The 17,926-nt window shown below is 45.0% G+C and overlaps 1 protein-coding gene across 3 annotated transcripts in view; it reads right to left on the bottom strand.

Moving 5' to 3' along the window:
- The window catches only part of PTPRG (protein tyrosine phosphatase receptor type G), a 693,857-nt gene that overhangs the window by 96,380 nt on the left and 579,551 nt on the right, over positions 1–17,926 (bottom strand). For all 3 annotated transcript variants that reach the window (XM_019728372.3, XM_019728373.3, XM_019728374.3), the window contains exons 9-10: positions 8,676–8,860; positions 5,555–5,663 (exon numbers count right to left, since the gene is read on the bottom strand). In XM_019728372.3, the coding sequence (XP_019583931.2) occupies positions 5,555–5,663; positions 8,676–8,860 (294 nt within the window). The remainder of the gene's footprint in view (positions 1–5,554; positions 5,664–8,675; positions 8,861–17,926) is intronic.

The following is a 17,926-nucleotide window of genomic DNA, read 5'->3' as shown; positions in this document are numbered from 1 at the left end:
AATGTACTTATATACATAAATCTGAATCACATATAACTTTCATGTCATGAAACTTTATTCCTCTTTAGATTTTTTTTCCAACCACTTAAGGATATAAACCCCTTCTTAGATGGTGAGTCATTAAAAAAGATGCAGAGGGCCAGTTTGCTGAATCTTGTCTTAAGCGAATAGTTTAAAATTTTTAAAAATTGTTACTGTTCTCTGATTTATTGAGGAAAAACTTAATACAATAAAATGTATTTGGGCAAGTAAATCTTAACTGTAAAGTCTAATTCATTTTTACCTCTGTAAACAGCTGTGTAACTATCACCCATACTGAGATACAGACATCTTCCAGCAGCACCGCAGGTTTGCATGCGCCCCCATCCACTCAATACCCCCCCTCAGAGTCCTAGTTTGGAACTTCATATACATCGAGTCCTGTTATTTCATTGTTCTTCTCTATTATCTTTTTGGTTTTAATTTCTTACATTATCCTTTCAGTGATTACAATTAACATCCTAAGCTTGTCACAGTTTACCTTAAATTAATACTTTTAACACTTTCTAAAAATGTAAGAATTATAGAATTATGTAACGCTATTTGCCTGCCTCACCTTTTGTGTATTGTCATATATTTTATTGCTACTTAAGTTTTAAAACCCACCGTTGCTTTAAATGGTCAAATTCTTTTCTATTAACCACACATTACTCTTCCTGGTGCTTGTTCCTTCCTGCAGTTCTGTTCACCCATGTCATTAAACAACATAGCTTTAAAAAAATGTTTAATTGTGGTAAAATACACGTAACAGAAAACTTACGATCTTAACTACTTTTCAATATACAGTTCAATAGTGTTAAGTATATTCACATTACTGTGTAACGAAGCTCTAGAACTTTTTCACCTGCACCCATTAAACAAGTCCTCGTTGTCCCTCCTCTCAGCCCGACAACCACCACTGTACTTTCTGTTTCGATAAGTGACTACTCTAGGTGTCTCATATAACTGGAATCATATACAGAGGGTGCCAAAAAAATGTATACACATTTTTAAGAAAGGAAAAAAAGTATTAAAATTGTAATACAATGAATGATGCAACGTTCATTTGATTACCGCCATCTTTTGAGTGAACATGGTACTACACATTGCTACCCAACTCAATTCAACTTCGAAAAGTAACACATAGATAATGTATCTTAAACTGTGTATACATTTTTTTGGTTCCCCCAGTACATTTGTCTTTTTGCAACTGGCTTACTTCACTTAGCATAATGTCCTCAAGGTTCAACCATGCCTAGCATGTGTCAGAATTTCCCTCCTTTTTAAGGCTGAATAATATTCCATTGTATGTATACCACATTACCCATTCATTATTGATGGATGTTTGGGATGCCTCCACCTTTTCGCTGCGAATAATGCTAAATAGCATAACTTAAAAATATATATATCAAAGTGCTTCTTTGTCATTATCTCAAGAACCAATAGTGCAATATAAAATAAGAGTTTGCTTCCTGTATATACATGGCACTGAAAAATGAGCAAAAAATGCTAAATACCAAAATAAGCAACATTTGTACCTGCTGTTGTCTTTATCTAAACTAGAAGTGGCAAGTGACCGACATAATTTTTGTTTGGCCTGCAAGCTATTTTGAAAACAATTTGCTGCCATTGTAAGCGATAGCTTTGTAAACATTATAAACAGTAGTTTTTACCTAAAAATCCCAATTTCCTACTTATCCTGAAAAAAAAATCACAATATTTGGCAAGACCAAGCTCACCTTCCTGCAGGAAAACATTTGGCTGGGGCTTAATGTCCGTTACCCCTTTTCAGTGGGCACATGATCTCAATGCCCACCGACAGGCCTCCCCTCATTTGTACATGTTCCCTGCGTGGCCTCGGGGGAACCCGAATTTGGAACCCTTGTCCTAACCATGGATTCATTTTGCATAGCTGGAAACTGAAATGTGCAGACAGACAAATGTGGAGAACAGACCAATCTAGAAATCAATAACAATCAGATCAAATGAGGCAGCCTAGGACGCCAACAGCTCTTGCCTGGCACTAAAAACAACCTCTTACCATCATTTAGTTGCTCTGGGATTAAAATTGCACTGCTTCAGACAGGTATATGCACCTCCCTTTGTTAAGGCAGAGAAAAAGGTTCCCAGGAGACCTGCTTTACCTGCCCTTTAATAAAAGGCTCTAATTAAGACCAACACACTAAACAGCCACTCCCATCAGCATGCCTGTTTTCATTAATCTTGAACAATTTTCAGCAGGGTCAGTTCTGGCTGTGGTGACTAGGAAGTTTCTACAGGAACTTTCAGGTCAGGAGTGCTTAACCTGGGTTGGTGGGCTGAATGGAATTCAGGGACAGGGAAAAAATGACACCGCACTGTCTGTCACTAAACTCTCACTGAGATATAACCCTTCCATCCACTATGAACACAAGTAACAATTTCAGCTGCATTAATAGGCCCTGGGACTTTGTCTCTGATTGAAATCAGTTCTTTTCAGACTGCCTTTCAGTTGTAGCTATTTTGGAATATCATTTCTGTTCATCATTACTCAGAAATCACAATAGCTAACAGACCCACCACTTGTCATTTAATACTTTAATAAAAAAGCACACATATTACTACATTCCAAATTTATTTGTTTAAAATATTTTGACAACTGTATTTGAACATAACTAGTTTCCTGTCCTATGTATTTCACTGTTTTTTACTTTAAAACATTTTGATAGAGGATCCGTCAGCTTTACTAGGCTGCCTAACACGGCTGTTGCTCAAAGAAAAAGCTCAAGAACCCCCATTTTCCATGATTGTTAAGAGTTGCAAAAAGGCTTTGAACACTTAGTAATGAATATTTTTATCCCTCTGTGGAAGACTGGGGGATGTGGGTAATATTTACTCTTTGGAGGTGGTCCATTGCTGTGTATAAATGACTGGGCTTTGGAATAAGAAATCCAACTCTGCTTAGTAGCCAAGTGATTTTTAACAAGTTATTCAAGTGCCCCGAAGAGCATTTGCCCATCTGTTAAGATAACACCGATATTACAAACTGCCATGAGGTCAGATGCAATAACTTATGGGCAAATGCTCAGTAACTGTGACCCAGCCTATAGATTCTGGTTGCCGTTATCACTGCCATATTTAGCACAGTAAGGTAAACGCAACATATTTATTGCTGTGTTATAGAGAACGTAAATATTGGTATATTTACAATGATAAGGTAAATATTCCATGTGACTTGCTCATGCTCCCAAACCAGATGTAAACTTTATCACTGGGAAACCTAATTATTCCCTATAAGACTTCCGTGAAATTCTGTAAGCTTTTCTCCTTTCCCTTTTTACAACTTAAGGCCAATAGTGGGTCCGTTTTGTACACTGGCCTCTACTGCTCATGAACTCCTACGTGGCTCACCAGACAGGTATGTTAGCTTACCTCGAATGAGATTTAGTTTTTACACTGCCCACTGGATGCTGCAGGGAAGATGCTAAAGCCACTGTAGGGAGGCCTGAAGGGCCCACACCTCTTTGTCAACACATGGGGACAAAGGCCGACATACAAAAAGAGCAAACTCATGTCCACCCCAAGCAAAGAAAGTCTGTGGACAAAGGAAACACCGGCCATTTTCAACAAGTTACTGTGATCAGATATGTTAAATATCCTGTGCTTAGAATTTATGGCGGACAAGGCCTTTTTGAATTATATTACATTACAAACATTTAATTTTTCAAAGTCCATGCAGAAGCCAGCAAGCTCAGGGAGCCTATTAATCAAGAAAGGCAGTTCTGCAGATTCCAGGCTCTTGGAGCACATGGGAGGCCTAATCATGATTTATGTGGCCTAAGTTCCAGGGCCCCAGCCTCAGCAAGCACCTACTCTGGCCTCCTGTTCTCTCTACCCTGGGCTGTTGCAGACCTGGCCTCGCCCACAGTCCCTCCTCAACCCAGACAAAGGGGCCAATACATTCAGGGCACAGGTAGTAGACACCCGAGCAGTGATTCATTTGTGAAAAAGATACATTCATGCTAATTTCAATTCGTTTAAAAGGAAGGATGAGATAATGTGAACATTAGCAAAGAATATTTAAATGCAAAATTGTAAAGCCAGAAGGGATCCCTGGAGGCTGGAGGGCTTTTTACTCTGGGTTCATCGTTTATTAGTTTTTATATCAAACCTAATAGTAAGGGGCTATTTATAGTCGGTACCAGACACTATGTGAATTATTTCACATGCATCACCCCATGTCATTCTAAAGGTCCCTGTGAGGTCACTACTGTTAGTATGACCACATTTTGGACTGTGAAAGTGCAGCTTAGAAAAGTTAATAAACATTCTCAGAGCTGCAGAGATACTAAGTGCAACCAGGACTCAAACTTGGGACCCCACCCCCACCCCAAATTCCAGGGCCCAATCTCTAGCCCAGGACTTCTCAGTCTTTAACGTGCACGCCAGTCACCTGGGCCATCTGGTTGAAACTCAGATTCCTGGGCCCCGCCCTCAGAGATTCTGAGGCAATTGATCTGGGAGGGGCCCATGAATGTGCATTTCTCACAGGCTTCCAGACGATGCTTCTGCTGCTGGTCCAAGGCCTACAGGCTCTACAGTGCCCCGAAACTGTATGCATGATTTTGGCATTTTCTAGGGAACAGCTTTCCTCAGATACATGACTCAAAAAGGCTAGAAACCACTGGCCTGGTATGTCGGTTTCTCTGAAACTGATGACCCATCGGGGAGGACCTGACTGGCAGAGCAAAGCCCGATGCCCTGGTCTCACCCTCCATGCTGGACTGCACACATCACAAAACCAAGTCTACAACTATGGCCCACAGGCTGGTGGCCCAGTTTTGCAAATAAAGTTTTGTTGGAACTAGGATTAGGGCCGGGCTAGAGCAAGAAGGACAGAGTAGATCCTGTCTTTATTTAAAATTCTGATATTTTGTTTATGATTTTTTAAAATTGATTTTGCTTCTAAAAACATTCCATTAAAATATGATTTATCTCAATTACTGAGGTTTTTTTTTTGATGCCTCTTTAAATTTTGCACCAAGACAAATGCCTCTCTCGCCTCACTAGTTCTGGCCCTAGAACTTTCTACTAGTCGCCAAATCAGGAGGAACATATATCTATTTCTCAAGAAGTTCAAGGATCCCGTGAACAGGGGGTTGTCTGTATGGCTTGCCAGCTGGGGGAGTGAATGGTATCTCTTTGGGCTCTCGTTCTGGAATCATCTAGAAATACAAGAGGACATTCCACAACACAGCTAGGATTTGTGCTCGGACTCGGCATTAGACAAATACTTGGTTCTCCACAGATGGAAAATAACAATAATAATGATAAAATCAACACTTTGTTTTTCTTTTCCTCTTCTGGCCTCTGAAAACCCCCACCTAAAAGACAGGCCTAAATTCCTGAGGCTTTTCAGGTGCGATTTAAAACCCCACACTGATTCTTAGACCAGGGTTGTTTTCTTTTGTTCAAGCATCGTGACAAGAAGAAGACAATGCACGAAGGAGGGGGCTCAGGGGCACTCCAGGCCGGACGAGAAGGAAAAGGGCCTCACCTTGAAAGAGCATCGTCTGACTGAAGTCGCTGCGCATGTCGTTCCGACACACAGCCTGGACACGGAACAGGTAAAGGCTATCAGGTGAGACATGGCTAATGGTAGCTTTCTGTAGGTGGAGAGAGAAAGGCCAGTGAGTTGGTCTGAGGGCCTGTACACACTTACCCTCTAAAGCCAAACCTAGAGGAATGCTCTGTATTACTTTACAGCCTGACAGACATGATGCTTCCACACTGACCAAAGGCTCGCTTTGAAAGGAAAGAGCGGCCAGAAAGAACCTTGCTTAGGAATCTGTTTTCAACACCGAAATATGCAGGATACAAGACATAACAATCAGTCTTGACTCGTAGTTTTTACTATGGCTTGGGCTGTATCTTCAACCCTTTCTATACTCACAGGGTTGGACTTCTTTCATAGCTACTGTACCTTATAAACTGTAATTATCTACCCTAGATGGCCTCTAGAATTATCAAGTGCACTGTATTTCCAGAGCCAGGCAGAGATTATAACATCAGCAACAAAATCTCTGCATGTCAGTTTCCTTGCAGTTTAAAGGTCTCGTATCTAGACCATGGATATTACAGGGCACGATGCAGGAAGGGCACCTTGCTAGAGGTCAGACAACATGAGATCTAGCCTTGTCACCCCATTTATCAGCTGTGATGCTGAGCCCGTTGCTCGATGTCTTTGTCCTCTGCTACCTTCAACAGTAAGGTGGGGAAAGGAACAGCTATCTCACAGGGTTCTTGGGAAAGCTAGGTAACATAGACCAGGCAAAGCTTGTTCATCGGTAGTCCACACAATGCAGCAGGAAGAACGCCCCTGGTCTAACACAGAGGCCGGCAAGCTCCAGCTCCCAGGTCAACTCCTCCCCCTGTCTGTTTTTATAAATAAAGTTTTATTGGCACACAGCCACGCCCATTCATTTACATGTTGTCTATGGCAGTGTTCACCCTACAATGTTAGGGCTGAATTGTTGCCACAGAGGACTCATGTCCCACAAAGCCTAAAATCTTTACTATCTGGTCCTTTCTAGAAAAAATTTGCCAGTCCCCAGTCATCGGACACCTGACAAATCCAGGTCCCTATTCCTGAAAGCTTTATTCCAAGAGCCTTTAAAAATGAGAAAACAGCAACTACCTAAGAAAGCAGACAACGTTTGCTTTGTGAAGAAACAAGCAACAAAAGCAACTGATTTCAAAGACTTCTCTAATGGATGAAATGTCTTGTCATAGAAATGTGTATTCTGGGCCAAGTACAAAAAGCAGCTCTGGGAGCTTAACCGCTGAGTGGGTTTTCCCAATGCAGCTATTGAAAACCTCTGACCAGGCATTAAAATGTTATTGTGGCCACACCTGCCACCATTGCCTAGAAAACTGCTTCCTGGAGAGAGCAGTAGGTTGGGGTCACATTATTTCACTTAAAGCCTCATTTATCTCTTTTGGAGGACGTAGTAGTCACATCTGCCCTACAGGTTTGCAGTGAGGATGTGGACCAGGCATGTAAATTGGAAAATGCTGCACCAACGCAAATTATTACTTTTCAGTTCTGGGCTACAATGTTAAGAGAACAGCTTTGTTGCCACTAAGTTAGCTGCTTGACTTCTTGAGGAATTAAGAAAATTAATTTTGTGTGTCCCAAAAGAAACTACCCACCCCGAGAAATTCTTATTAAAAAGAACTTGCTGTCAAAGCAGGTTTTTCTCTACATCTCTCTCTTTCTCTGAAACTAATTTATGCCTCATTCTCTACACCTCTGACCCCATCTTCTGTTCAGAGCAAAATCTTCCCTGCATCTATGCAGGGATTTATTAGAATTCACTCCAAGCCCCTATCTATTCATCTTTGCATGTTTAATTATTTTCCACTTAGAACAAGAAACTGCCTAAGCACCTACATAGTTTCTGCTGATTAATGCAAGCCATCTTTACTTCAGAAAGAGAAAAATCCCTTACGGACTCCCAGTAGCGACAACACAAAGGTTAAAATACATCATCACCTTGGGTTATTTCAATAGATTCCTCTCTGATTTCATGAAGCTCATCACTCCCTAAAATGACCCAGATAACAATGTCTAGTGGGGAAATTGAAAATATAAATGGAAATGAAGTAAAAGAATCTTCATCTAAAGGAATATGAAAAGTATTCTGTAACTGATTGAATGGGCTCCGGGGACTCTGTACTGGGAGAAAAAAACAAAGTGATAACAGTCATTAAGAATCCCACTCAGTGCGACTGCACTTTTCATGGGCATATACAATTACGGATTTCATTATTCTAAAGCCTTCCTTTGATTAAATATAAAAGCAAGGGCTTTCAAACCCAAATGTGTCACATTGAGTTTCTATGCAAGGACGTAAAGGCTAGTGCTTGTTGGAGGGTTCGCTTTTCCAGGGGAAGAAGGTGGCTTCTACAAACATCTGTTCTGAAGGGCTTTGTTGGGCATTGGCCACTAAATATTTATGCAAATTTTAAGATGAGATGTGGACTTGGGCATGTATAGCTCAAAGTGAGGTAAGATATTAGCAGTGTCTGAGAACAGTGGTTACAAACTACGTGGCCACAGGATCCAGCAGGTAGGAAAGTGTGAGGCAGATTGAATGTGACAAGGGAGCGGTGGGGACTGTGCACAGCTGCCTGGTGGTGGTGACAACAGCAGGAAGGAAGACGGGGAGGAGGATTCACTGTGATCACGAGAGCTAGTACTTATATATAGTGCTGGCCATGTGTCAGACCTGTGGTACATTCACGAACATTTACTATTTCTAACGACCCTATCAGATGAAAAGGGCTCAACAGAAGCTTTCTGTTTTTGTAACAACGAAAGAAAAAGGAGTCACTTTTGATGGGCCTAATTATAAAGAAATTAACTAGCTTCTCCTGTGGCACTGGCCGGTTGGTATACGTGAGGCTGGGATGGCACCCAGGCAGGCACTGGCCACAGCTCACCATGGTAGCGACACGCCGCAGCAGAGCCCGTGGCAGTGCCAGCCCTCAGGAGGCAGCGTGAGGCTGGGGTGACACAGATAAAGCCACCTGTGGTGCCAGGCAGAGATGTGGCAGGACCCTTCTCACAACCTCAAGGACAGCAGGGGCCCTGACAGGGAACAGAAAGATTTTACCAGGTCTTTGTCGCTGTCCTTTGTAAACGTCTTCTCCTTCTCGTCCTCGTTCTTCGTCCAGCTGTAGGAGATCATGTAGTTCATGATGGGGGGGTGGTAGATGGTCTCGGGCTGGCTCCAGGACACTTGCAGCGCCGTCTGGTTCAGAGGCTGCACCTTCATGTGGATGGGCGGAGAGCTGCAAACTGAAGACACAAACGGCCACGCTCAGGGGGCTTGCGGCCCCACATAGCACTCACTCCCCTGCCCTGCATGCTGAAGGAGTCCAACCTCGAAAAGGTGACACAGTAGTATAGGAGGCACCATACTCCCTTCACCCAAATCTGCCTGCTATTAGCATTGTACTGTATCTGTTCTCCCTTCTCTGTCTTTCTACACACACACACACGTGCGCGCGCGCGTGCGTGCAGTTTCCCTGCTAAATCATCATAAGCAAGTTGTGGAAATCCTGACACATCACTCCTTAATACCCTGGCCTGCATCTTCTAAGAAGAAGGACATTCTCCTATATGATTGCAATAGACTGAAGGCTTTGCTCTCCCACCCCCCCACATTTTTATGTGGAAATCTAATCCCGAATGTCATGGTTTAGATCATGAGGATGGAGCCCTCGTGAACAGGATCAATGCCCTTATAAGAGAGACTCCACAGAGTTCCCTGGCTCCTTCTGCCACATGAGGACAGAGAGGAGGTGACATCAAGAACCAGGAAGTGGGCTCACCAGACAGTGAATCTGCGAGTGCCCTTATCTTGGACTTCCCAGCCTCCAGGACTGTGAAAAATAAATTTCTGTTGTTTATAAGCCACCCAGTCTATGGTAGTTTGTTATAACAGCCTGAGCTAAGACAATAACCCTAATACCGTTACCACACCTAAGAAAATAAACATTAATTCAGTAATACTATCTGATACACAGTCCAGAATCAAATTTCCTCAACTGTCTCTGAAAGATTGTTTATAGCTGTTTTCCCCCTTATCGCAGTTGCATTTAATTGTTATAAGTCCTCTTTCAACCTAGAATAGGCATCTGACCTTTCTTTCTTGATGAAGTTTTTGTAGAAGCCAGTCCATTTGACCTGTGGGGTATCCCAACAAACTAAAATTGTAGATAAAATTTTATTGTAAATAAATCAGAGTATAAACAAATAAAATCTAAAATGAGACTTTAAATACGTTTACAGCAAAGGCACATACACAAAAAAAGGATGCTTCCCTCTGGACCAGAAGGACCGTGGATCATTATCCTGCTGGGGGGCACAAGGAAAAGTCAGGCTAGCCCTCTTTTTATTTATTCCTTGTGGCTGGCAGCTTTGAAGTGGGCGTGGTAGTTATGCACGTATAAAAGGGTTGAGAATATCACGTCGGCCTTTAAAGCGACATTTTAGCCTCCAAATGTGCTCTTTCTCTGTGGCTGTGGTTCCTGCCTCCATGGGGCTTGGAGTTTGAAGCAGCATTTCTCCGCCTCACTACTACTGACTTCTTGGGCCAGACTAGTCTTTGCTCTTGGGGGGCTGTCTTGTGTGTTGCAGGGTGTTCAGCAGCATCCCTGGCCTTCATCCACTGGATGTCAGTAGCAACCTCCCTCCAAATTATAACAACCAATAATGTCCCCAGATAATGCCAAATGTCCCAGGGTGGGGGGCAATCATCCCCAGTTAAGAACTACTGGTCTAAATGGGGAGCTGGGGATTCACCAAAGAGTCACATACGTGGCACTGACATTACACCCCGGATGGGACAGAGGGAGGGGAGGACCGGTATGAGACAGTTCCCAAGCACATCACAGGAGGCTTTGACTCAGGCTATGGGGCCCGGTGGACTCTCTGAGGAAGGCACACTTGAGAGCTGAGTGGAGATTAACTGGGTGGGAGTCAGGGGAAGAAGGAGAGGGCAGGCCAAAGAACCACAGGACGGGGCCCAGCAGTGCAGGGGGAGAGCTGCAGAGGGAGGCTGCATCGGCCCAGATGAAAATCCTGGCCTTTATCGTAAGAGCACTCAGAAGCCACTGGGAAGATCTGAACCAGAGCATGACACACAGAGGTGTGTGCTTTACAAAGATCCCTGGTGCTTCAGTTGAGCATAGAAGAACCTAGAGGGCCAGGAGTGGAGGAGGGAGGCCCGGGAGGAGGTGCTGCCGATGGCCAGTTGCCTACAGACCAGGGGGAGAGTGCGGAACGGCAGGTTCTAGAGGGAGTAGCCAGAGGTGAAACCCAGAGGCCTGGTGACACGCTGTCCGAGGAGGGGCCTGAGGGAGGGAGACGCAGTGAGGACCACACTCAGGTTTTGAGTGCAGAAGGTGAGCACCACTGGAGAAGCTGCGCCAGAGGACCCTGGTTGGGTTGGCGTCTCCCAGGAGCCCACCATGGCCAGACTCCCCCAGAGCCCCAAGCGCGAGGCAGCCCGAGGCAGCCCCGGAGAGCAGGATGGCCTCCCTGCTTTAAGGAGCAGACAGCTGGAGAAAAGAGGAGATTGGTTTTGACAGGGAGGCATTCTTTTGCTCTTCAACTGCCAAATCACGATGCAGTCGGAGAGATTTGCTTTGTGTGACTGAGACAGGAAGGAAGGGATAAATTAATGAAGCATTCCCACTGCCCTGAAGAACCCCGGGAGGCATCTTGCTGCTTGCCGCACACATGCCACCAGAGCAAGGACATCAAACAAAGAGTCTGAAGGGAGATGCGGGGGGTGAAATGACAGAGTGTGCACACTAGGTGACGCTAACATACCATTTTATTAATAAAATAGCTCAACTTAACTGGCTTCCAGTTTCTCAAGACAGGAAGGGGGAAAGTCAGAAAAGATCTACACCCCCATCTTTCCAAATGCCAATAATGAACCAAGGAGATTTATATATTGGGAAGCTTCCATCCCTCACAATGATGACCATGTCAGATTTCCTGACTTCTACATATTTTCTCACCTCCTACCATATTCTTATTTATCTCCCTTATTCTGAAGCCATCGCTTCCCTGCTCCAATTAGTGGTGAGCTGTATGGATGGTTCTGTGAGCTGGATGCATGTATCTCTAACAGTTACATCATAACCACATAAATAATTCTTATCACCCACACACGGAAGCAACCATTCTTCTTATTTATTCTTTGCAATTAAAATAGCTGGATTTTTCTTTGCTGATTAAGATGATTCATGTTAATGTTTTGTTTTGTTTTTAAAAAAAGAAACCCAAGTAATACAAAAAAAGAAGTTAAAAAAAAAAATCACCCCAAATTCCAGTACCCAGAGATAACTATTATTTACTTTCTGGGGAGTCAACATCCAGATATCTCTTCCTACACACGTAAAAGCACATACATACAATATGATGTAAATGGGATGGATAGGATGGATGCACTATGGCACTGTAACTGAGCATTTTATTTTTGCTGTTATGTTTTACTCAGTAAGTCATGGAAATATTCCCTTGTCAATTAATGGAGCTTGGCATCACTGTTTTGAATGACAGTAGAGAATCCCACTGTCCCAGTGTACCGGAAAACACTGAGATAAGCTCACATAGGAGTCAGGTCTGGCCGCCCTCTAACAGGACCACCTACCAGGACAGGAATTCAGTAACCAAGGTGTCTCCAAAGAACCACTCTTGTCCCACACTACACATCAGAGCTCCAGGCCAGGGGTTTGCAGGCTAAGGAGCCAAGTCCAGGCCTGTGCGGCATCCAGGCCTGTGGGATGAGCAGACAGAAGAGAAATTTCTCTTCTATTCTTCATCTCCCTCCTGCTTGAGAGGGAGGGGCTGTCTGGGCCAGATTTGGAGAAGGCATCTGCAGAGTACTAGCAGGACCTACAGGAGATGGCAAACTTTTTCTGTGAAGGGGCAGGTAGTACATCTTTTCTGTTTTGAGGGCCAGCCAGTCTCTGTCACAAATACACAACGCTGCTTTTGAAGCACAGGAGCAGCCTAGGTGATGTATGCAGACGACTGTGGCTGTACTCCAGGAAAACTCTTCATGGACCCTACCTGTCAATTTCATAGGCTATTCATGTGTTATTAAATATTCCACTGCTTCTGATGTTTTTCAACTGTTTAAAATATAAAAAACCATTCCCAGCTTGTGGATGTACAAAAAGTGGTGGTGGGTGAGTTTGGGTCGGTGGTTTGCTGGTCCCAGGTCTAGAAGACAAAGGGGAGGTGAACCGTTATCTGAAACATGTTTACCGACTGCACTGGTATTCTTTGCACTGAATTCTGCCCTTTACGACAGCCTAAGAGGCCCACCCCTCCACAGAGCTGAGATCCTTCCTTGCATGTAGTGCCACGTGGAATTACATTATTGATTTCACTGACTATCTCTAATACATGACCTAATTCCCCCACTAGAAATGTCAGCTCCACGAGGTTGGTACCTTTTCTGTCTTGTTTGTTACATTATCCTTGGTGCTAAAACAGAACCTGGCGCACACAGGGCTTGCGATAAATATTGGCTGAAGGGCATGCTGGTTGCATGGAATAAATTCCTTCTTTATCCTGGTCCACAGGTCCTGTGTGATGTGACTCCCTTCCATGTCTCCAACGTCACAGCTTCCCACTCTACTCCTCGGTTCCTCGTCTCTGGCAGCCCCCACGCCAGCCTGCAGGAAGACCGACTTCAACATCACGATGGTCCCCCTCGGGTCTCTGTTCCCAGAGCCACTGTGCTCCCCAGCCCCAAGAGCCAATCACATCGCCAGTCCGTGTCTCTGTCCCTCTGACTGAGCTGTAAGACCTCCAGGGCAGGACCAGGCCTCGAATTCCACTGATGAAATGACAGAAGGTATTTTGCTCTTTAGTCAGGACCCCTGATAAAACTCCCATCTACAAAATCGGTGCCACACAATCCATTCCTGGGCTCACCTTCAGGAGCCGCAAGCTCGTGTGAGGAACCTGTCCTCAGCCTTTAACTCACACTTTCACTACAGGGAGATCTGCTAAGCAGAAAAAGCACTTGGTCTGCTCAGGTGACAAAAATCCCAGCATGCTCGGCAGTTGGGGGAGGCGAGAGGAGCAGATGCCCTTCCAAGAACATGAAAATAAGCGGACAGCACACTAGTGTGCCTCGTGCTTCTCAGTTCTGCCTGCTTTTTCAGTGATGGAAACCCTCCTTTCAAATATAGCCTCCCCCCAAATTCCAAATATAAAACAGGCAAAAGCAGCACTATGAGATTTTACAGGAACAGTTTGGAAAAGCTGGTATAAACAAGGGGGGCTTTGGAGCCACACCCACACAGACCCTTGTGTTCTTCCTTATCTGTAAAATGGGTGGCTAGTACCCAGCAACAGTCTCCTCACACAGCGGGCTGAGAATCACAGAGAACACTGTGGCTAAACCCCAGTCAGTAGGCACGAGGCCATGGCACACACAGGGACAGGCGGTTGGGCCCATATGGTGTTTTACAAATTGGTGTATTTTATATGTAAAGCTGGATTTTTAAATTGCACCCACACATGGCAGCAGCTATGCAGAGCAGCGGAGCAGCTCAGACTGGGTGTGTGTGCTCAGATTTGCCTCAGTCTCCACCACTCCCCATTGCCTCTACCCAGCTCTCTTCACCCACAGCTGCCGGTCCCCATGGCCAGGGGAGTCGTCCACTGGTTTACACGGGCACTGGGAACCCTGCCACAGGACACTGCCAACGCCCAACACCCACTGCAAACCGCACCTACCACGGAGTCTGCCAGTCATCCTGACGCATCCTTTTGCACAAATGGAAGCCTTTTAACCATGTGGGAAGCACCACACCCAGTTCTCTAAACAAATGTCCCTGTGAGGTGCTCCTGACATCAGCCTTCCCCTTCTCGGGGCCTGATTACATTCCCTCTGGTGTCTAATTGCTTTGTCTCGGATGATGTTCATGCCAGCCCTGAGAATTTCTGCCTTTATTCTGAACCACCTTTAATTATGATCCCAGACTTGGTTAAATAATGAAGAGGCTTCTAGCAGAGCACCCAAGGTCCTCTGACTCTATATCAATGTCAAGGATATTTTCTCAGCGGTTCCACAAGTAAATGGTAGAATCCTCCACCCCTACCACACTCCTCTTCATTGTCAACACTCAACTAAAGTGATCTGTCCTGTGGGAAGTCGGTGTAACTTCCAAGTGCCTGAAACTGTTTGGAGTTGAAGGTCCTCCCTCCCCTGCGCCTGCCTCCTCCAAGTTTCACACGTGAGGCAACAGGCCCATTATTGGTTAGGAGGCAGGGACGGTACTGCTTTGGTGCCAGTGCACCAATTCACAATGCTTGTCAACAGAAATGGAACTGCTGCCCACGGAGGGTGGGGTGTGACATCATGTACCATACACGGTGGTGTCGGTGGTGTAGGAGGGACCAGCCTGGCCTAAGCCAGCCTAGGGACAGTGAGTGGATGCCTCCTGCCAGCAACTAGCAGGGGCAGAGAGAGAGAGCAGGAGCCCCGTCTCCTCTTACAGCAGAAGGAACAATTCACGTGGAATGGAGCCATGAGCCTTGCCTCAGACAGCTTAAACACCTGACATTTCTTTATCGCTGCAGCTCAGCTCAAGAACCCTTAAATATGGAGTCCTTTAGGGAAAATTTCCAAAGAAATGGCCTCGGGGAAGGATTTCTCTTTTTGAAGGGCCGTATTGAAGAGGTTTAGGTAAACACAAAATCCCCCAAAGAAGACTATGTAAGACTTCAAACCCGGGATCTTGGCACTCGGAGGTGTCACCTCCCCCTCCTTGCCTAAGCTCATGAAAGGGAAACTGCACGGAAAAGGTGCCGGAACCAGGAAGAAGATCAAAGCAGGACCCCACTCCAGCATTCTGGGGATTTACAACATCCCAGGAGTATCTAGTCAGAGCTGCCAGCTGCCCAGGGCATGCGGCGGACCAGGCTTCCTGTATTTCTCTCAGATGATTCACGCAGGCAGAACAGAACCCAAGAGGCAGGTTCGATTCCTCTCCCCATTAAAGATGGGTGAGGATACTGGGGTCCAGAGAGACCAAATCACTGGGCAGGGCTGCGGACACAGACTGGGAGGAGGGTTCAGAACCGGAACCCAGTCTGTCATATTCCACCAGAGGGATGGGCCGGTCAGCCGTGTGCTATCCACATACACCTTCCGCATCTGGTTTCCTATCGCAAGATGGTAACTAAGATGTCAGGAGGGTTAGTCAGAGTGCTTCAAGGTGAAAACTGTCCCACGCAGGCGCTATGCATCACTACTGCGGCCTTAGGTCTGTGGCTTCTTTGGCAGCTTAACTATCCTTTGTGCAAAAAGCTTCCTTCCCACTCCCTCTGTCTGCCTTCCCTACCTTCTGTTCTCAAGTGTCACGTGACAGTGTGGGGTCTGACAACTTCTAGAGCAGTCTTCAACTCCTTCAAGACCCTCTAAAGCTGGACACAGCCCAATCACCATTCTCCCCCATCAGAAATGCAAACTAAGTTCATGGTCCCTCATGCCATCATGGGGATGCCAGAGCCACCCCCAAGGCCTTCACTCTGGGCCGTTCTGTGCTGACATAGCAATAACAAGTCCCATCTGATGAGCCTCGCTCTGGGCTCGGTTAGCACATTTCACAAATTTGTCATCCAAACCTCACTGTCATTCTGTGGGGCTGCTGGCGCCTTCCTATTTTACAGACTGAGCTCCAAGACAGTCATTCAATCACTGATTCACTCTGGAGTCAGACTACTTCAGTTCTGGACATACCAGCTGTGTGCTCTTGGATAAATGCACGAAATGCACAAGCACAAGCTGACTGGTGTATAGGAAGTGTGCAATAAGGAGTAGTTCTTGTTAAATATTTATTGAGAACCTGCTCTATGCCAGGACCCTAACCAGGAGCTAGCGATAAAGGTGAACACAAGTTGACATGGTTCTTGACCTCCTGGAGATTATGGGCCAGAGGCAGAAACACACCAACCACTTAGTATCAGTTCTCTGTACTTATAATCTAGCTTTTTATTTATTTATTTATTTTATTTATTTTATTTTTAAGATTCCACGTAGAAGAGAAATCATACAGTATGACTTTCTCTGTCTGACTTAGCATAATGGTCTCAAGGACCATCCATGTTGCAAAGAGCAAGACTTCAATCTTTTTTATGGCTGAACAATCTTCCATTGCATATATAACACAATTTCATTATCCATTCACCCACTGATGGACATGTAGGTTGTTTCTATAACTTGGCTATTGTAAATAATGCTGCAATGAACATGGGGTGCATATATCTTTATGAGTCAGTGTTTTCGTTTCCTTCAGATAAATACCCAGAAGTGGGATTTGTGGATCATGTGGTAGTTCTACTGTTATTTTTTTGAGGAAACTCCATACTGTTTTCCACAGTGGCTGCACCAATTTACATTCCAATCCACAGTGCACCAGGGTTCCCATTTCTCCACATCCTCGCCAACACTTGTTATTTCTTGTCTTTTTGATAACAGCCATCCTAACAGGTTGGAGGTGGTATCTCATTATGGTTTTGATTTGCGTTCTCCTGACGGTGACTGATGTTGAGCATCTTTTCATGGACCTGTTGGCCATCTGTATGTCTTCTCTTATTCTAATATTTGGTCTCTGTCCCCAGTCCCTGACACAGAGCTCCTAAATCTCTGGTAAATTCCTAAGTGATAAAGAGCACTAAGGAGCATCTTTTGTTCTATGGAGTTGACTGTGGGTGGGGTCCTGGATGGCTTCTGGAAGGCGGCTGGTCGCTGGAAAGGCCAAGATATGATTAGAAGCTTGGAGTTTTCAGCCCCTGCCCCCTTTCCCAGAGAGGGGAGAGGGGTTGGAAATGGAGTTAATAATTGATCACGCCTATGTGACGAAGCGTCCATAAAAATCCCAAAAGTATGGGGTTCAGAAAGCTTTCCATCTGGCTGTTCATCTGTCTTCCTCTTTTTCACATCCTTTAATAAACTGGTAATCATAAGTATTTCCCTGAGTTCCATGAGCAACTCTAACAAGTTAACCGAACCCAAGGAGGGCGATGTGGGAATCTCTGATTTGTAGCCAATTCGGACAGAAGTTGTGGGTAACCTGGGGACCTGCTACTTGCGATCGGCGTCTGATGTAGGATGGGAGAAGCCTTGTGGGACTGAGCCCTTAACCTGTGGGATCTGAAACTACCTCCAGGTACATAGCATCAGAACTGAGTTAATTGTAGGGCACCCATCTGGTGCTGCAGAGAATTGCTTGGTGGGGGAAAACCCATATATATTTTGTGACCAGAAGTATCAGAAGTTAAGTGTTCGACATGAAAGGAGAAAGACACAGGAGTTGGACAGCT

The sequence above is a fragment of the Rhinolophus sinicus genome, chromosome 5, assembly GCF_057876585.1.
Source record: "Rhinolophus sinicus isolate RSI-liver-muscle chromosome 5, RSI-T2T, whole genome shotgun sequence".
Classification (NCBI taxonomy): domain Eukaryota; kingdom Metazoa; phylum Chordata; class Mammalia; order Chiroptera; family Rhinolophidae; genus Rhinolophus; species Rhinolophus sinicus.
Note: the sequence above shows the minus strand (reverse complement) of the source record. Positions and strands in the feature narration are given on the sequence as shown.